The sequence below is a fragment of the Nanorana parkeri genome, unplaced genomic scaffold (genome assembly GCF_000935625.1).
Source record: "Nanorana parkeri isolate BGI_ZX_2015 unplaced genomic scaffold, ASM93562v1 scaffold144, whole genome shotgun sequence".
In the NCBI taxonomy this organism is placed as follows: Eukaryota; Metazoa; Chordata; class Amphibia; order Anura; family Dicroglossidae; genus Nanorana; species Nanorana parkeri.
Genome location: NW_017306412.1, coordinates 951,606 through 973,318, shown reverse-complemented (window position 1 = coordinate 973,318; position 21,713 = coordinate 951,606). Strand labels below are relative to the sequence as shown.

Genomic DNA, 21,713 nt, shown 5'->3' with positions numbered 1-21,713 from the left:
GGGCGGGTCTGGCAGCAGTGAGCGTGAGTTGGGGAGGAGGTGCGGCGCGCAGCGTGTGTGGAGCCGTGAACAGGGCCAACTGATCGGAAGCCGATTAATCGATTATTGAAAAAGTTGACAACTTTTTCAATAATCGATTATAATCGATTATGTCGATTAGTTGTTGCAGCCCTACTCACCACGGTGTGATGCGGTTATGCCGCTCTTAAAAAAAAAAGTCCTGCATGCGTTACTTTTTTCTTTTTTTTAACTGCCCACCACCGGAAGGTAGTGGTATGAACGGTCACCACCCATGATAAGGCAAATTGCCTTGTTTAGCATTTTTCTTGTTCTGGAAAAAAAAACACCCAGCGCAGCCCAAAAGCAGATGGTGTGAACAAGCCCTAAAGCACAGATATGTGGAATTAAACTATATCTCACCGACCCACAAAAAGATTGGTTTCAGAAGACAGAATTCTAATATTGATACTCAAACGTATCCAGAATCCCTTGCATTCCCACAAAAGTGGCTATAGCTAGGAAAAGGATGTTCAAGAATAGATGATGTTCCACTACTGATGCCTCACAGAATTCTTTAAAACAGAATGTGAAAGTCTATCCTATAGTGATATCCCAACAAGCTCCATCGGCCATTTTTATTCCAGAAGAGTATGTACAAGAGCTTCCTTTCCCTCTACAGTACCCCTCCTACAGCACACACAATCTACAATTTCTTATACAGTCACACACATTGGTCTTTGTATCCTGCCCACAGCACACACATCTCACTACCCAGTATCCGTACTCGCAGAAAGATGCTTCTCCAGGGCATCACTACCCAGTTTTACACCAGCAGAGTATGTGCATTGAACAAATAGTGACCAGTCTGCCATGTATGTGGAATAACCTATTAGTGACCAGTCTGCAGTGTATGTGCATTAACTTCTCAGTAATCAGCCACCACAAAAGAATTAATCCATCAGCCATCTACTCTCAGCTTAGACATGCTTACCCCTCAGTGAGCTGTGTGCAGTGTGCGTGATCTGCTTCAAGTGCAGGGCCCTTATTGACCTGTCTGTAGCATAAAAGAAATAACTCCTTAGCACCCAGCGCCAGCTCAGTTGCATCCATTAGCATCGATTCCTTTGAGCATATGTGTGTTAATTCCTCGCAACCCAATCCTCAGCCCATGTGCAGAATCCCCGGAGTGCTCAGTCCCCAGGCTACTTGAGAGCTCTTGAGAAAGCCTATGCTGGTGAAACGGATTAAGTAGGGGTTTCACCAGTTTGTTCTTGATCTCCATCGGTGGGGAGATGGGGAGGAGGATAGACCAAAGTAAATGAGAGACCACCTACTACACGGTAATTCATACTTTGTGAGGTGACATTTTATTTAGACTTAAGACTAGGGATGCACAGATACCGTTTTTTCGGTATCGAGTACCGATATTTTTTTTCCGGTACTCTCCAATTCCGAATACAGAGTACTGGTGCTGTGTGCCCAGATTATCAGGAAGTCGGGCGGAGGATCATGACCCGTCACCCGGCTTCCTGATTGCCTGTGAAGCCGGGGTGCTAGCAAAAGAACCCCGGCTTCACGTGCTGAGGCTACCTGGCCAAGCAGGAAGCCTGCCGGCAAGTCATGCAACTACCTGGCTTCCTGACTAATCAGGAAGCCGGGTGGCACGTCATGAGGCGCCTCCCGACTTCTGATTAGCTAGGAAGCCGGCGCCACTTCTGGGTAGCGTGGCTTCCAGACCAATCACGAAGCCGGGACGCGAGTCATGTGCTTCCTGATTGGTTAGGAAGCCAGACTGCTAACCAACAAGTGAGGCTGGCTTCCTAGCCAATCAGGAAGCTGAGCGACACATCATGACCCACCTCCCGGCTTCCTGATTAGCTAGGATGCTGGCTTCACTTGTTCCTAGGCAGCCTGACTTCCTGACCAATAAGGAAATCGGGAGGCGGGTCATAACCCATTGTCTGGCTTCCTGATTGGAAAGGAAGCCGGCTCCAGGCTCCCCTGGCACTTGCGTTCAGAGGGTGATCTCCCTCTGACCGGAAGTTCCTGTATCGGAGCATTTGGATGAGTACTCAGTATTGCCGCATCCCTACTTAAGACCAGTGAGTTGTTTAAACATACAGAACGCTAAACAAATCCCTCTATATAAGGAACTCAACTCCCATGCTGCTGCTTTATAATTGCTCAGTTTTGTAATTGGATGCCAAATGCATTATTAGGCACATTTATCTGCCCCTGTCATTTACCTCCATGGCTATGACCATATTTTTGTGTGATTTTGTTGCCAATTATAAATAATTGTGTGTCAAACGATAACTGTTATGCCCACTGCCATACACTCTGCACTGTTCTCCTGCTCACACTGCCCCCATCACACCTCTGGACTCTTCCACTGCACAGACTGATCATTATCTTACTCTCTATACTCCTCTTTCCTGCACATATTACCCATTATCATATAATATACCCTACACCCCTGTCCAAAACCTACTGCCCACATGTTTACCCTCTGCACTCTTCTACTGCGCATAATTGAGCCCTGTAACACCCTCCACATGGTTACCCCCATAATATCCTCTGCACTCCTCCCCTGCACATACTGTCTGCTGTTATACACTCTCTTGCTGCATAAATTATCTCTGGCCTATTTGTTTTTTTAGGACATGTAGCCTGATATGTTGCAGGAGTTGGAGGGCAGTCCCCTCCCCTTTCCTGGCAACCCAGACTGAATGCCTGGATAAAGATCTCGTATAGATTTTGAAGAAGAACCCACAGTAAAAAAAAGACATGAAGTTCTCTCCAAAAGCTGGGCGGGAAAGTGAGGGACAGCAAACGTACCTGTTCACCCCTCCTTTCCTGGATTCCAGGTCACATGCCCTCAACATGGGTAGGATACCTTGTAGGGCTGCAACCAACTAATCAATAAGGAAAATAGTTGTCAACTATTCTCATTATCGATTAGTTGGTTGGATCCCCTCTCTCTTTCCTTCATGCAGGGCGGAGGGCACAGCAAGACTGCTACTGGCTATTGCCCCAGCCCACTACCTGCTGTATTTACAATCAGCTGCTGACAAGTGCAGATTCATTGCAATCACCTTTTCCCAAAATGGTGGTGGGTCATGGAGGTGGCAGGTGTACTTTAGGCCTGCAAAATGCATGCAAATGTGTTCGTGCTTGAAATACTACCCTCTTCTCTCTTTCAGCCAACTGCAACCTTTTCCACACTTGCTAGAACTTAAAACGGAGTTTGCAAGACAGCAAAGTAAGAAAAAGTCGTGTGAAATGATTTGTGCATCTGGCTGTGGGAATTATATAAGTAAATCAAGTGACTTTAGGATAATTAGATATTGTAGATATTTTAGGTGCTCTATGAAGATGTACCAGAACGTTCGTTGTGAGATAATTACAAGTACTTTTTGCACGTCTTCATAGTGCTGTACAGAAACAAAAACACTGTTCACAAATATTCTGCACAGGAAATATACTACAATAATCTTAAATCTTTACAAATGCTGCACCCTACATAGATACCAAATATATGTGTAAAAGCACAGAATCCAATACCTGCAAATCCTCAGTACAAATAACCTTCTATAAAGGGTTTCTCAACCAGGTTCTGTTAGAAGTTATCAGGAATCACTACCCAACATTGCAGTGAGTTTATATCCGCCCAATAGTGGCTTCACAATTCCCCCTGCTCCTGGTACTGAGCAGCAAGGGATGTATCAGAGTTTTGACAACTGAGCGGTACAGGATGAGAGGTGTCAGCAGAGCGAGACCAAAAGAAGCAGCTCACAAGTGCTATTAACAGGAGATCTGTGCGGGATCATGAAAAACATTTTGTTTCAAGCTAATTATGAATATAATTTGTTAAAATAGTTACTAGTGCTGGACTATGAAATGCTCAGTCCAGTAAAGGAAGGCGTTTATATAATAGAAATCCCTAAAATTAAGGATGCACGAATACTAGTATCGGTATTGGGGCCGATACAGGGCATTTTTACGAGTACTTGTACTTGTCAAAATGCCCCGATTCTAAAGGCCGAAACCGGCCCTTTACATTTTAAACAAGTTTGGCTGCCTGGGTTCCCAAACTTGCTGGGGACCTCAGGCAGCCTGCTGGGAACCTTGCAGTAGCTGTCCTTGGTAGTGCTGGTCCAGCCGTATGTCTCCTCCTCCTCCTTTCAGAGATCGGCACAGCCAAGGACAGCCCCACACCTGCTGCATAGAGGTGGAGAACCTGATGCCCGCCGGTACAGCCATGGAGAGCCACACATACAGCCCTAGTGAGATGCAATCGCAGCCCTGAAGAGCCCGGCAATAGGTGATGCAGCCCTGGTGAACGTCCGCATGCAGCACTGGTGAACGTCCGCATGCAGCACTGGTGAACGTCCGCATGCAGCACTGGTGAACGTCCGCATGCAGCACTGGTGAACATCCGCATGCAGCACTGGTGAACATCCGCATGCAGCACTGGTGAACATCCGCATGCAGCACTGGTGAACATCCGCATTCCGCACTGGTGAACATCCGCATTCAGCACTGGTGAACATCCGCATTCAGCACTGGTGAACATCCGCATTCAGCACTGGTGAACATCCGCATTCAGCACTGGTGAATATTCGCACGCAGCACTGGTGAATATTCGCACGCAGCACTGGTGACTATCCGCACGCAACACTGGTGACTATCTGCACGCAGCACTGGTGACTATCCGCACGCAGCACTGGTGACTATCCGCACGCAGCACTGGTGAACACCCGCAGACACACCATCGCACTTCTGAGTGACCCTCACAGCCCTTCTGGAGCCTGCCAAGCCCTCCTGAGAGCCTGCCAAGCCCTCCTGAGAGCAGGTAAGGAAACTTTTTTACTGCGGCTGCCTATTGTTCTTCTCTTATTGGTGTATGTCACAGTGCTAATCAAGTGTAATAGAGAATGGTAACCGGCTATAGAGGACTCAAAATCTCAGCAATCCATGATTGCTGGTTGCCACTCTCCATTGCTGTATCATAGATTGATGGGATCTGTAGTCCTCTTTTGCTGGTTGGCATTTTCCATTGCTGAATGATCATGGTTTGATTTACAGTTCTTCATATTTATAAAGAAACTGCCCTAAAATAATTAGTAATCTGTAATTGGTATCAACAAGTACCTGAGGGAAAGTACTTGGTCTTGAAAAAGTGGTATGGTTGCATCTCTACCTAAAACACATTGATTATCTCACTACTACCTAATGTGTGTTCTTGCTACTAGTTGGCACTCTTAGGACTGGTTCACACTGAGCGTTTTCTAGCACTTTTCTTGCCCTAAAAAATATGTCTCCCCCAAAAATGTATTTCTATGGCCCTGTGCACATCCAAGCATTTTATCGCAATAACCAAAACATCTGTCGCTGGAAAAAGAACACAAGTTTTTTGTTTTTTTTGACATATCGCAGCTCATTTTGGCCCCATATGAGTCTATGAGGAAACGCTTCAAAGCGTGCGTTTGCTGTGTTTTTGCACATTTTTGCGCGCATTTGACCATTAACATCAATGAGCTGCAATCTGCTCACAAAAATGTGTATCAAAAAGTGCAAACACGCTGTCGCCTAGGTGTGAACCCAGCCTTAGACTACTAATGCACAATTTCCTATAGGGCTGCAGCTAACGATTATTTTCATAATCGATTAGATAGCCGATTATTAAGTTAAATTAATCGGTTGATCGGGATTAAAAAAAAAATGGCTCCAGTGATGGACTACTAGTTTGTATTGAGATTGTAGTCCATCAGGGAAGCAAGCTTGGAGTGTGGTGTGCAATATACAGGTGAAACTCGAATAATTAGAATATCGTGCAAAGTTCATTTATTTCACTAATGCAACTTAAAAGGTGAAACTAATATAGGAGATAGACTCATTACATGCAAAGCAAGATAATTCAAGCCGTGATTTGTCATCATTGTGATGATTATGGCTTACAGCTCATGAAAACCCCAAGAACCCCAAATCCACAACCTCAAAAAAGTAGATTATTACATGCAATCAATAAAACAAGGATTGTACATAGAACAATATCGGACCTCTGAAAAGTACAAGCATGCATATGTACTCAGTACTTGGTTTGGGCCCCTTTTGCAGCACTTACTGCAATTACTTTTGCACGATATTCTAATTATTCGAGTTTCACCTGTAGTACATTATACAGCTGCGCAGTGCAGAATAGCAGCAGCTATAGAGGAATGCCGCAATAGTACATTATGCTATAATGTACTATTGCTTGGATTTGTAGTCCTTTGTAGCTGGCGTTATTCTGCATTGCGCTGTATATCATTTATTATTGCTGGGATTTGTAGTCCTCTATAGCTGGTGGTATTCTGCCGTGTACTGTGTAATGATTATACTGCACAATGCAGAATACCAGCAGCTATAGAAGAATACAACAAATGCCATGGTATAGTACATTATACTATACCATTATGTATAGAATGTATTATTGCTGGGATCTGATGTATTCCTCTATAGATGCCGTTATTCTGCATTGCGCTGTATAATGTACTATTGCTGGGATTTGTAGTCCTCTATAGCTGGTGGTATTCTGCCGTGTACTGTGTAATGATTATACTGCACAATGCAGAATACCAGCCGTTACAGAGGACTACACATCCCAGCAATAGTACATTATACAGCGCAATGCAGAATAACGCCAGCTATAGAGGAATACATCAGATCCCAGCAATAATACATTATATACAACACAATGCAGAATCCCAGCCGTTACAGAGGACTACACATCCCAGCAATAGTACATTATACAGGCTGTTTAATATATTATTGCTGGGATTTGGTGTTCCTCTATAGTGTGCCGCTTTTGTTTTTAAAAAGGAAACATTAAAACAGGTCCCCCTTACCTGTTTCTGAACCCTTGTAAGTCGCGGCGGCGTGCTCTGCGGGCGTGGCGTACGCGGCGTGTGAGGTGGCCATGGCGTGCGTAGTGTAACTCGTACCTGTTCCACAACAGCACCCCCACACACCTATTCCACTACTGCACCCATACACCTGTTTCACACAGCACTCTTGTACACCTGTTTCACACAGCACTCTTGTACACCTGTTTCACACAGCACTCTTGTACACCTGTTCCACCACAGCACCCCCAAACACCTATTCCACCACATCACACTCATACACCTGTTCCACACTGCACCTCCATACCCCTTTTCCACCACCACACCCCTGAATCCCCGCACACCAATTCCACCACTGCATCCCCGCACACCTATTCCACCACTGCATCCCCACACACCTATTCCACCACTGCATCCCCACACACCTATTCCACCACTGCATCCCCACACACCTATTCCACCACTGCATCCCCGCACACCTATTCCACCACTGCATCCCCGCACACCTATTCCACCACTGCATCCCCGCACACCTATTCCACCACTGCATCCCTGCACACCTATTCCACCACTGCATCCCCACACACCTATTCCACCACTGCATCCCCGCACACCTATTCCACCACTGCATCCCCGCACACCTATTCCACCACTGCATCCCCGCACACCTATTCCACCACTGCATCCCTGCACACCTATTCCACCACTGCATCCCTGCACACCTATTCCACCACTGCATCCCTGCACACCTATTCCACCACTGCATCCCTGCACACCTATTCCACCACTGCATCCCCACACACCTATTCCACCACTGCATCCCCGCACACCTATTCCACCACTGCATCCCTACACACCTATTCCACCACTGCATCCCTGCACACCTGTTCCCCACTGCACCCCCGCACACCTATTCCACCACTGCCCCCCTATACCCCTATTCCACCACTGCCTCCCCACACAGCTGTTCCACACTGCACACCTGTTTCACCACAGCATCCCCACACACACCTATTCCACCATTTCACACCCATGCACCTGGTGCACACTGCACCCCCATACACCTATTCCACCACCGCACACCTATTCCACCACAATATCCACACTGCACGTCCGTACACCTATTCCACCACTGACGTACTTTCAGAAGGTGGGCCCTCGATTGTCGGCGGGCCAGCGGTGAGTAAGGGAGCTCGCGGCGAGGAGAGCAGCGGCGTGCGTGGCTTCAGCGTCCTGTGCGGTGGGCGTGGCTTATGCGACCTGTGCGGTGGGCACGGCGGCCGCAGCCGGAGCAGCGTGTGACGTGTGGCTAAGGCTGCGTGTGGAGCCCCGAACAGGCAAATCGATCGATAGCCGACGAATCGACGATCGAAAACGTTGACAATGTTTTCAATCGATTAACTGTTGGAGCTCTAATTTCCTATATGGATAGAGAGTCATTATTTCTTTTATCTCTTAATACTCTTACACAGTCAAATCATAATCTCTAAATAGTCTTATTCATAGCTGTTAGGCATAGTTTTATCAATTATTTTTAATATGAACTGATTTCTATGTGCTGGATTTTAAAAACTTCTGTCCAGTTTAGTACTGAGAAGTGTTGACACCAATGCAGTGTGAGTTTGCATTTATTTATCCATTTTTTTAATGTTCTGTCTACACATATGTATAATTATATCTACAACTCATTGATTGCACATACATTGAGCTGTGAGACATTTAATTTCAGTTGTTCCCCGAGATCTGAAACATTTTTCAAGGTTTCCTCCAGGCCAAAAGGTTGAGAAAAGCTTTTCTGTAGCTACCAGAACACTGGGTGCATGTAAAGAGGAACTTTACACATATCTTCAAACTAACAAAGGCACCTTTAGAAATGTTTAGTAATGACAATCTACAAACACATACTTCTTTGCATACCTTACTTTTCTTCCCCAGTCTTCTGGCAGCGGCCATTTTAAATAAGTGCAGATTGATATATCTCCCTTTACTTCCTGGAGCTCTGGCACATGTGACTAGGACATGTGACCATGCACATCATCCCAAGGGAGGAAAATGCCTTTCCCTGAGATTACAGATAAGATTGCCCAGCAATGCTCTACAGATGTAACCTTCCCAGGATGCAATACTTGGGCACATTACATCATTTGTGCCAAAGTGGACCAGGAAGTGGAAAAAATTAATTGTATTTAAAATAAAAATATGTTTATTTAGCTAATGAATGCAAGATGATTTCATATCAGCATGCAGAGCTACATGATGATGTGATTTTTTGTCAAAAGGGCGTAAAGATCCACTTTAAGCACATTTAGCTCCACACCGTTGTCTGACCATATTGCACTAATCTAGCGTAGAAATCTAAAAAACTGCACTCACACAATCCAATCATGCAATAAAGTAATGAACTGCAATTGAACAGGCAATTTGCTTTGTCGTGGATGGGCACAATTCACACCACTGCGTTGCGGTGGAGTGTACGGAAAAAAGTACTGCACGCAGTACTTTTTTTCAGCGCAGCAGGATGCAACGTGGTACAACCACTGCCCATTGAACATAATGAAATGTCACTTTAAAAGAAAACAAAATGTGAATGGACCCTTAATTCTAACACTTATATGAATATTAGACACTGGACATTATTTCTGAAATAAAAGCAGAGGAAAACCAAATCATAAGGAACCCGTATGACAGATAAACATAATTGGGCGTCTGTTTGCCAATATGTGACTTACTGTTGCTTAGCGTTCTATATCTACAGTAATAAAGGACATTTTGTCATGCCATCAATTTGATTAGATATAATCGTTACAGGCCAAAAAACTGATGTGGAGTCTTACATATTGTGCAATAGACACTAGAACAAAAATGGACAAAAGTAAATGGCTATTCATATATATCTTTAACTACACTACCTACACTGCACAATACTCTCTAAGTGATTCTAAAATTCTAGTTGCAATCCCATTTTTATAAACATTGAATGCCAATTACTCTGACCCAAGACACACATGCACACGTGACAGAACTCAAAAAGCTCAACTCCATATCAGACACTAACCAGCTAGTGAACGAGTCCCCTGATGTAGCACCAGACATATGGAAGGATGATGAGCTGGGAAAGAAGATTCAAAGACATCACATACCTCATAGCTGGGGCTGAGAGGAGACTGACAGAGGAAGAAGAAGGCAGCATCAGGGGGAAAGAAGAAAGCCCAATGTTAAAAAAATAAAAAAAAAAGCAAACAAAAAGAATGAAAAGGCTAGTTAGGTAGACAGAACAGAGGAATGATAGAAAGGACACGGTGATATACTGATGTGACAATGACTGACCAAACTACAATACATACCTAATGAAGAAAACTAAAACATACCTGTCATCTACAAACCAAAAAAGCCATTTAATGGTCTGCATAAATGCCTCAGTGGTGTAACTTGCCCTTCATATGCAAATCTGTTCACTGGAACTAAGCAAATCACTGTACAATCAAGCACTTTTTAAAATCATAAACCACCTTCACTGTTACTATGTAGCTGGTACACTTCAAGCATCATTAGAAAAACTGTCACAGGCACGCATTGGACCGTCATCCCTGTCCTATGATTGTACACTGGGCCAGCATCCCTGTATTATGACAGCACACTGGACCACCATCACTGTACTATGACAGCACACTGGGCCACCATTCCTGTACTATGACAGCACACTGGACCATCGTATCTGTACTATGACAGCACACTGGACCATCGTATATGTACTATGACAGCACACTGGACCATCGTATCTGTACTATGACAGCACACTGGACCATCGTATCTGTACTATGACAGCACACTGGACCATCGTATCTGTACTATGACAGCACACTGGACCATCGTATCTGTACTATGACAGCACACTGGACCATCGTATCTGTACTATGACAGCACACTGGACCATCGTATCTGTACTATGACAGCACACTGGACCATCGTATTGCATAGCTTTACTATGACAGCACACTGGGCCATCGTATCTGTACTATGACAGCACACTGGACCATCGTATCTGTACTATGACAGCACACTGGACCATCGTATCTGTACTATGACAGCACACTGGACCATCGTATCTGTACTATGACAGCACACTGGACCATCGTATATGTACTATGACAGCACACTGGACCATCGTATCTGTACTATGACAGCACACTGGACCATCGTATCTGTACTATGACAGCACACTGGACCATCGTATATGTACTATGACAGCACACTGGACCACCATCACTGTACTATGACAGCACACTGGACCATCGTATCTGTACTATGACAGCACACTGGACCATCGTATCTGTACTATGACAGCACACTGGACCATCGTATCTGTACTATGACAGCACACTGGACCATCGTATCTGTACTATGACAGCACACTGGACCATCGTATCTGTACTATGACAGCACACTGGACCATCGTATCTGTACTATGACAGCACACTGGACCATCGTATCTGTACTATGACAGCACACTGGACCATCGTATCTGTACTATGACAGCACACTGGACCATCGTATCTGTACTATGACAGCACACTGGACCATCGTATCTGTACTATGACAGCACACTGGACCATCGTATCTGTACTAGGAGTGAATACACAATGGACAATCATCTCTGTACTAGGAGTGCACACTGAACTAATTACATTATCCCTGTACTATGTCTGTATACTGGAGCATCATCCCTGTACTATAACAGAACAAAGGACAATCATCCGTGTAATATGACTACAAAATGGACCAATATCCCTGTACTATGTCTGCATACTGGACCATCATCCCGGTACTATGACAGCACACTGGACAATCATCCGTGTACTATGAGTACACACAGGACTAATTAAGCCTATACTAGGACTGCACACTGGCATTTTTGTTTCAAATCAGCTATTTTGGCCTAGATTGTTCACTTCTCCTGCCTTCTCCAAACTCTTCACCCTTTTGTGAATAGGCCTATAAATGACAACAAATGTGATATTTGTAACGACTTACAAATGCACATATTAAAGAAAATCCCTTATTAATCATATATTATATATATTATAATCATATATATTATCACAAATATAAGTCAATTTATTACAAAGTCCTTTATGTAAAACAGTTTTAAGAACTGTGATTTTACAAACTTAATACCATGACTTTATGTTGTATACTATATATACTTAGTTTTCACTCCACATAGCGTATTGTAAATAATTTCTAAAGCAACTGCAGTTGAAGGCTATAAACCACTCCCTGCATGTTTGTGCCAACCAAAACTGCCAACCTGTGCTGGAAGCTGCCATTGTGGAGTCCCAAGGCCATACTATTTCCATTTAACACCCTATGAAGCTACAGAGATGCACACAGTCCTGGCAACCATTTCCACCCTTAGGCATAGGGGAAGTCCTAGCAATGGTTAGGTGTCTTGGCTGACACAGACAAGAAGTGAGAGATATCTTTTATATGCTTGAAGACTGTGTAGTAACATGGAAGGTTCCTTCTTGCAATGGTAACAGCACCAGGACACTCTTGCTACTGCTGACTGGAACTTGCCTATTTAGACAAAATGGTGCTCATACATTACCTATTGATCATAACTTAAAATCAACATTTCATTAGCATTTGATACAGCAAATGAAATCTAGAGATGTAGAATGTAATAAAATCTGGGAGCTGTGTGTATTTTGTCTTGAAGCATTTTAAATACTATTTACAGAAAGGAAATCAGATTTATAGCAAATGCATTGACACTGCATATTCTATAACAAGAATGTTTTTACCGGCAAAGTCCAAGCATCTCAGGCCTTACTTACCAGCAGTGGCTCGTCTACGGCGTAGGAGACCGGCTCAGAAGACACAGTGCGTATGCTTGTTAACCCAGTCAGTGACACATTTGATAACCGTCTTTTCCGCACCCCGCTGCAGTTGTTTGGTATCTTGAAAGCACATCGTTTGTGATAGTTAAGACCACATCCTACAGGGAAAAACAGTACTTCCATTAATAGTTCTTCACATTACCTCAAGGACAGATATAAATATTGCCATAGTACTGCCTTTTAGGACCTATTTACACTACCTCATTCTGATGCATTGTAGCAATCTGCATTATACATTGGCACATTGTAGTGTCATTTAATTTGAATGGCACCCCAGCAAACCAAGACACACGCATTGTAGTTTGCTGCACTAGACAAAAATGTTGGCCATTTTTTTTCCATTCGGGTGCATTGGCAGTGCTTTTATTTGAATGGGCAGCCTTAACGCAACGCACATTAATGCAAGACACCAGAACGGCAAAGAATGGGTCTTTACAGAACATTGCAGAGCTATTAGTCAGCATGAAAAAAAAAATCACTAGTAAAGTACTAGAGCTAAACAGTTATGACGTTTAAACTTTATGCACCGCTCCCACACATAGTGTAGGCAGCCATACTCTAAGCTTAATTACACTTTATTCCAACACATTACTAGGAGTTAGCATCAGTGCAGTGGCATAGTAAGATATAGTATAGGAATTTGCAACATCTATGTGAATGACATACATGTAACTAGTACCTCATTAGCTACATTCACTCAACTTTTAATCCAATTCACAATGTAAGGGGGGGTAACTTTTTCCTTTCCATTTAAAAGGCCTAAACCAATGTAGGAAAAGGGTTAGAGGAGAAATAATAAAGGCAGTATGGCGTGTTCATATTTAATTAGTGCACTTTCCCTCAATGAAGAGAGTAAAGTAATATAACTTCCCTTTTTAACCAGCCTCGTCACAAAAATCTTTACACGTGATTTGGGAGGGCTGTTTACTTGAGGCCCTGTGAAAATGCCATTCCACAAGTTCTGACAGCTCCCAAGTTATTGTTTAGCAAAAATGCAAAAGCTGATCAAGGGCAAGTAAAAGAAATAAAATACAGGCAAAAGATTATCCTAAATTTCTGGAGCTCTTCATTTTGCAGCAGAATAAAGATATATGACACACATTTATAACAGCAGACTTTGCACTGTGGTAGTAATAAACCAAATTTTTTTCCCATAAGAACAATACAGGTCACAATCATATCCCGAGTCTGCTGCTTCTCTAGCTACCACGTCTCCCGAGTCTGCTGCTCCTCTAGCTACCATGTCTCCCGAGTCTGCTGCTCCCAGCTACCTTGTCTGCCGAGTCTGCTGCTCCCAGCTACCATGTCTCCCGAGAGTCTGCTGCTCCCAGCTACCTTGTCTCCCGAGAGTCTGCTGCTCCCAGCTACCACGTCTCCCGAGAGTCTGCTGCTCCCAGCTACCACGTCTCCCGAGAGTCTGCTGCTCCCAGCTACCACGTCTCCCGAGTCTGCTGCTCCCAGCTACCACGTCTCCCGAGTCTGCTGCTCCCAGCTCCCACGTCTCCCGACTCTGCTGCTCCCAGCTACCCCGTCTCCCGACTCTGCTGCTCCCAGCTACCCCGTCTCCCGACTCTGCTGCTCCCAGCTACCCCGTCTCCCGACTCTGCTGCTCCCAGCTACCCCGTCTCCCGACTCTGCTGCTCCCAGCTACCCCGTCTCCCGACTCTGCTGCTCCCAGCTACCCCGTCTCCCGACTCTGCTGCTCCCAGCTACCCCGTCTCCCGACTCTGCTGCTCCCAGCTACCCCGTCTCCCGACTCTGCTGCTCCCAGCTACCCCGTCTCCCGACTCTGCTGCTCCCAGCTACCCCGTCTCCCGACTCTGCTGCTCCCAGCTACCCCGTCTCCCGACTCTGCTGCTCCCAGCTACCCCGTCTCCCGACTCTGCTGCTCCCAGCTACCCCGTCTCCCGACTCTGCTGCTCCCAGCTACCCCGTCTCCCGACTCTGCTGCTCCCAGCTACCCCGTCTCCCGACTCTGCTGCTCCCAGCTACCCCGTCTCCCGACTCTGCTGCTCCCAGCTACCCCGTCTCCCGACTCTGCTGCTCCCAGCTACCCCGTCTCCCGACTCTGCTGCTCCCAGCTACCCCGTCTCCCGACTCTGCTGCTCCCAGCTACCCCGTCTCCCGACTCTGCTGCTCCCAGCTACCCCGTCTCCCGACTCTGCTGCTCCCAGCTACCCCGTCTCCCGACTCTGCTGCTCCCAGCTACCCCGTCTCCCGACTCTGCTGCTCCCAGCTACCCCGTCTCCCGACTCTGCTGCTCCCAGCTACCCCGTCTCCCGACTCTGCTGCTCCCAGCTACCCCGTCTCCCGACTCTGCTGCTCCCAGCTACCCCGTCTCCCGACTCTGCTGCTCCCAGCTACCCCGTCTCCCGACTCTGCTGCTCCCAGCTACCCCGTCTCCCGACTCTGCTGCTCCCAGCTACCCCGTCTCCCGACTCTGCTGCTCCCAGCTACCCCGTCTCCCGACTCTGCTGCTCCCAGCTACCCCGTCTCCCGACTCTGCTGCTCCCAGCTACCCCGTCTCCCGACTCTGCTGCTCCCAGCTACCCCGTCTCCCGACTCTGCTGCTCCCAGCTACCCCGTCTCCCGACTCTGCTGCTCCCAGCTACCCCGTCTCCCGACTCTGCTGCTCCCAGCTACCCCGTCTCCCGACTCTGCTGCTCCCAGCTACCCCGTCTCCCGACTCTGCTGCTCCCAGCTACCCCGTCTCCCGACTCTGCTGCTCCCAGCTACCCCGTCTCCCGACTCTGCTGCTCCCAGCTACCCCGTCTCCCGACTCTGCTGCTCCCAGCTACCCCGTCTCCCGACTCTGCTGCTCCCAGCTACCCCGTCTCCCGACTCTGCTGCTCCCAGCTACCCCGTCTCCCGACTCTGCTGCTCCCAGCTACCCCGTCTCCCGACTCTGCTGCTCCCAGCTACCCCGTCTCCCGACTCTGCTGCTCCCAGCTACCCCGTCTCCCGACTCTGCTGCTCCCAGCTACCCCGTCTCCCGACTCTGCTGCTCCCAGCTACCCCGTCTCCCGACTCTGCTGCTCCCAGCTACCCCGTCTCCCGACTCTGCTGCTCCCAGCTACCCCGTCTCCCGACTCTGCTGCTCCCAGCTACCCCGTCTCCCGACTCTGCTGCTCCCAGCTACCCCGTCTCCCGACTCTGCTGCTCCCAGCTACCCCGTCTCCCGACTCTGCTGCTCCCAGCTACCCCGTCTCCCGACTCTGCTGCTCCCAGCTACCCCGTCTCCCGACTCTGCTGCTCCCAGCTACCCCGTCTCCCGACTCTGCTGCTCCCAGCTACCCCGTCTCCCGACTCTGCTGCTCCCAGCTACCCCGTCTCCCGACTCTGCTGCTCCCAGCTACCCCGTCTCCCGACTCTGCTGCTCCCAGCTACCCCGTCTCCCGACTCTGCTGCTCCCAGCTACCCCGTCTCCCGACTCTGCTGCTCCCAGCTACCCCGTCTCCCGACTCTGCTGCTCCCAGCTACCCCGTCTCCCGACTCTGCTGCTCCCAGCTACCCCGTCTCCCGACTCTGCTGCTCCCAGCTCCCACGTCTCCCGAGTCTGCTGCTCCCAGCTACCACGGCTCCCGAGAGTCTGCTGCTCCCAGCTACCACGCCTCCCGAGAGTCTGCTGCTCCCAGCTACCACGTCTCCCGAGTCTGCTGCTCCCAGCGACCACGTCTCCCGAGTCTGCTGCTCCCAGCGACCACGTCTCCCGAGTCTGCTGCTCCCAGCGACCACGTCTCCCGAGTCTGCTGCTCCCAGCGACCACGTCTCCCGAGTCTGCTGCTCCCAGCGACCACGTCTCCCGAGTCTGCTGCTCCCAGCGACCACGTCTCCCGAGTCTGCTGCTCCCAGCGACCACGTCTCCCGAGTCTGCTGCTCCCAGCGACCACGTCTCCCGAGTCTGCTGCTCCCAGCGACCACGTCTCCCGAGTCTGCTGCTCCCAGCGACCACGTCTCCCGAGTCTGCTGCTCCCAGCGACCACGTCTCCCGAGTCTGCTGCTCCCAGCGACCACGTCTCCCGAGTCTGCTGCTCCCAGCGACCACGTCTCCCGAGTCTGCTGCTCCCAGCGACCACGTCTCCCGAGTCTGCTGCTCCCAGCGACCACGTCTCCCGAGTCTGCTGCTCCCAGCGACCACGTCTCCCGAGTCTGCTGCTCCCAGCGACCACGTCTCCCGAGTCTGCTGCTCCCAGCGACCACGTCTCCCGAGTCTGCTGCTCCCAGCGACCACGTCTCCCGAGTCTGCTGCTCCCAGCGACCACGTCTCCCGAGTCTGCTGCTCCCAGCGACCACGTCTCCCGAGTCTGCTGCTCCCAGCGACCACGTCTCCCGAGTCTGCTGCTCCCAGCGACCACGTCTCCCGAGTCTGCTGCTCCCAGCGACCACGTCTCCCGAGTCTGCTGCTCCCAGCGACCACGTCTCCCGAGTCTGCTGCTCCCAGCGACCACGTCTCCCGAGTCTGCTGCTCCCAGCGACCACGTCTCCCGAGTCTGCTGCTCCCAGCGACCACGTCTCCCGAGTCTGCTGCTCCCAGCGACCACGTCTCCCGAGTCTGCTGCTCCCAGCGACCACGTCTCCCGAGTCTGCTGCTCCCAGCGACCACGTCTCCCGAGTCTGCTGCTCCCAGCGACCACGTCTCCCGAGTCTGCTGCTCCCAGCGACCACGTCTCCCGAGTCTGCTGCTCCCAGCGACCACGTCTCCCGAGTCTGCTGCTCCCAGCGACCACGTCTCCCGAGTCTGCTGCTCCCAGCGACCACGTCTCCCGAGTCTGCTGCTCCCAGCGACCACGTCTCCCGAGTCTGCTGCTCCCAGCGACCACGTCTCCCGAGTCTGCTGCTCCCAGCGACCACGTCTCCCGAGTCTGCTGCTCCCAGCGACCACGTCTCCCGAGTCTGCTGCTCCCAGCGACCACGTCTCCCGAGTCTGCTGCTCCCAGCGACCACGTCTCCCGAGTCTGCTGCTCCCAGCGACCACGTCTCCCGAGTCTGCTGCTCCCAGCGACCACGTCTCCCGAGTCTGCTGCTCCCAGCGACCACGTCTCCCGAGTCTGCTGCTCCCAGCGACCACGTCTCCCGAGTCTGCTGCTCCCAGCGACCACGTCTCCCGAGTCTGCTGCTCCCAGCGACCACGTCTCCCGAGTCTGCTGCTCCCAGCGACCACGTCTCCCGAGTCTGCTGCTCCCAGCGACCACGTCTCCCGAGTCTGCTGCTCCCAGCGACCACGTCTCCCGAGTCTGCTGCTCCCAGCGACCACGTCTCCCGAGTCTGCTGCTCCCAGCGACCACGTCTCCCGAGTCTGCTGCTCCCAGCGACCACGTCTCCCGAGTCTGCTGCTCCCAGCGACCACGTCTCCCGAGTCTGCTGCTCCCAGCGACCACGTCTCCCGAGTCTGCTGCTCCCAGCGACCACGTCTCCCGAGTCTGCTGCTCCCAGCGACCACGTCTCCCGAGTCTGCTGCTCCCAGCGACCACGTCTCCCGAGTCTGCTGCTCCCAGCGACCACGTCTCCCGAGTCTGCTGCTCCCAGCGACCACGTCTCCCGAGTCTGCTGCTCCCAGCGACCACGTCTCCCGAGTCTGCTGCTCCCAGCGACCACGTCTCCCGAGTCTGCTGCTCCCAGCGACCACGTCTCCCGAGTCTGCTGCTCCCAGCTACCACGTCTCCCGAGAGTCTGCTGCTCCCAGCTACCACGTCTCCCGAGTCTGTGCTCCCATCTACCACGTCTCCCGAGTCTGCTGCTCCGAGCTACCACGTCTCCCGAGTCTGCTGCTCCCAGCTACCACGTCTCCCAAATCTGCTGCTCCCAGCTACCACGTCTCCCAAGTCTCCTGCTCCCAGCTATCATGCCTCCTATGTCTGCTGCTTCTCTAGCTACCATATTTCCTGAGTCTGTTGCTCCCAGCTACCATGTCTCCAGAGACCGCTGCTCCCAGCTATCATCTCTTCTAAATCTGTTGTTCCCAGCTATTATGTCTCTGAGTCCGCTTTCCCAGATATCGTGTCTCCCAAGGTCCCAAGTCTGCTGCTCCTCAGCTGCCATTTCTGAATCTCTAATCTGCCGTTTACAAGCGTCAGCTGTCACCCGTTCAAGTTAAATGATCAGGTGACAGCAGCTGCATTTGACAGCATCAGAACGCTGTATGTAAATACAGTTTGTAATTGTAAGTGATATGATCACTATCCCTGGATCGATCATGTGTCTAGGGACAGTGATCTCTTTCTAACCGCATGTGGTGTGTCAGCGTTCCGCCGCTTTCAAATGCAGCGACTGTCACCTGATCATTAACTTGAACGGGTAACAGCTGCCGCTTGTAAATGGCAGATTAGGGATTCCTGCTGCAGGAATTTCAAGGATTTCCTAAATGCACCTCAAATATAGGTGTGAATGAGGGCTCAACTGCCATGTTCGTGAAGGGTATATATGTTGACATTTTACCAACGGCACACTTCTACCAGATATTTAATTTCTTATCGGCACCATCAAAACAGTAACAATGTTATTGCAGTTTACGCTTACCCTCGCACTTGAGGCCCTGCCTCACCAAACCCCACAACATCTCTCCACAGTGGTCGCAGAATGCGGGAGCACGGTACGAATGGACATACAGAGTGTGAGGACGGATTTGGAAATCTTCAAATGTTGCTGAAGCTGAAACCATAGAAAACGTTGTTAGTAAATGTTTTAGTATTTGCTCAATGCTGCATTTTATATTAAATATCAGATGTTTCAGAGTGACAAATCATTTTAAAGAGAACAGCAACAAAGGTCTATGTATGACTCTCATTGCAGGTTTTCCAAGTATTCTGGTACACTCATAAATTCCAAATTAAACACTATGTTGAAGTTCCTTTAAATTGTCATTAACAGCAATGTAATCATACAGGGTAGGGCATGATAGATTTTTGGGTGGCTCTCAGGCTGTAATTGTTTTTTCATGCTCATCCCATTAGTTGTCAATTCAATTGCTCTCATCACAGAAGAATTTAGTGCATGAGGCAAGCTCAACCAGAAATGTCAGCTTGGCATGCATTTTCAATGCCCAACCACTGAGGCTGGTATATTGACTCTTCCACATTTAGTAGATATTGTTTTGTGCTAATGCAATATTAAAACTACACCCCCACCCCTCCCCCCCATGTAGTGAGACTGCAGCATCCTTTATCAGTCAGGGTGAGACTGCAGCATCCTATATCAGTCAGGGCTCTGCAACTTCCCTCTTGCTCCAATATGAATAACCAGAGATGCAACACTCTCAGGCAGCGTGGTGCTGGAGCCAAGGTACACTGTGGACCACCTTGCTGCAGACTCCACACCGTTCAGAACTACACATCTTTAGCTAGCATAGGACACAGCTAAACAACAAGAATGCAGGAATAAAATTACTGTACTTAACCAGACCATTGCAAATCTGTCATAGTTGGCTATCCAGGGTGTGCAAATACACAATAAATCTGCCAGGGAGACTTTACTAATAGACAGCATGAATTGTATCAAATTGTGTTCCGAACTTGCTTGATAAATGTCTACATATTACTAATGGTGCATGCAGGGGCGTAACTACAGATCATGGGGCCCCATATCAAAATGTTATTGGGGCCCCATGGCAAACACTTTAAAATCTAAATCAAGGACAGGTAGCAGAAGAGCTGTCTGCATAGTCTCTTCCTGTACACCTGATAGCAACTCTTCTTGATTGGAAATGCCATAAGGGGTACAGGGTAAACAGCAACTTCAATCACTTTTTCATCATTCAGAAGGGTAGCTAGCAGTGCATACATATACATATACATATCTGTACCCACTTAGGTGCACTACAGGCTGCATAAGAAACCTAACATTGCCACAGAGAGTGATCCAGCTCATTCCAAAGTACGTCTGAGAACTGGGTGTCTGAGCTATTCACCTTTGTGTAAGAACTCTGGGCCTGCCTGAAAAACACACTAGAAATACTGACCAGACATAACCCCATAAAAAGCTTTTCTTATTACTGGATTTTTAAACTTTTACAAGCCTACCTAAAGGTGACGCAACAAATCTAAAAGAAAGTAATCTACAGTTGCTAAAAATAGAAATCCTCTGTAAATGTAGTAAAATCTACATGACGTACTTACATTGAAACACCCATGCTACCTTGATGTCAATACAAAGCAAGTTAGAGTTGTAATAAAGTTTATGTGGAAACCCATAAATAGCTATGCCATTTAATGTATTAATACTACTACTAGCAGACTTATTATCATCTCCATCTTCGTCATCAGACTATTCAAGAGAAACTGCAGGCAACAAGTAAAATCGCTATCGTGGCAAAACTGCAACTGTACAAGACAGAAAGCAGACAGACCTCTGTGCCCCTAGCTGGAAATCCTGCTTTGCTGTCCTATTACCATATGCCCAAGCTAAGCTATTGCTTAAGCGGTAGAGGTCCAGGGAATATCTGACTTCAAATGCTTAGAGGTGTCCCCTAGAACATTAGCATTAACCCCTTCATGACCGAGGCATTTTCCATTTACATGATATAATCCACATTATAGGCCTGAAAGTTACTTAAAACCCCCAAATATTATATGTTTTCTGAAAGCCAAGACCCTATAGAATAAAATGCTGGCAGTTGCAAAATTTTTTGCATGATATTAGCGCAACTCCTTATCAAACCCCAAAATTTAGAGAAAATTGCACTTAAAACGCCCCAAAACAGAATAAAATACCCATTGCTTTAATAAAATATAAAAGATGAGGTGAGGTTACAGCGAGTACATAGATATCATCACCAAGGAACTTTACAAGTTGCCTCTTATGGAGTGACTTACTGCACTTGAAAGACTGTTCCAGTCATCAAGGTCTACTATGCTGATAGTCATCAGACTTTACCTGATTTGAACTTGTGCATATATGTTTCTTTTTTTCAGGTACAGAGGACAAGTTACAA

General features: G+C 48.4%; 1 protein-coding gene across 2 annotated transcripts in view; it reads right to left on the bottom strand.

The window, feature by feature from the left end:
* PRKD1 (protein kinase D1) overlaps positions 1-21,713 on the bottom strand; it is a 137,603-nt gene that overhangs the window by 30,299 nt on the left and 85,591 nt on the right. Inside the window, exons 3-5 of one of the 2 annotated variants that reach the window (XM_018554172.1) lie at positions 19,304-19,435; positions 12,725-12,885; positions 10,028-10,051 (exon numbers count right to left, since the gene is read on the bottom strand). In XM_018554172.1, the coding sequence (XP_018409674.1) occupies positions 10,028-10,051; positions 12,725-12,885; positions 19,304-19,435 (317 nt within the window). The remainder of the gene's footprint in view (positions 1-10,027; positions 10,052-12,724; positions 12,886-19,303; positions 19,436-21,713) is intronic. The other variant, XM_018554171.1, reaches the window with a different exon arrangement.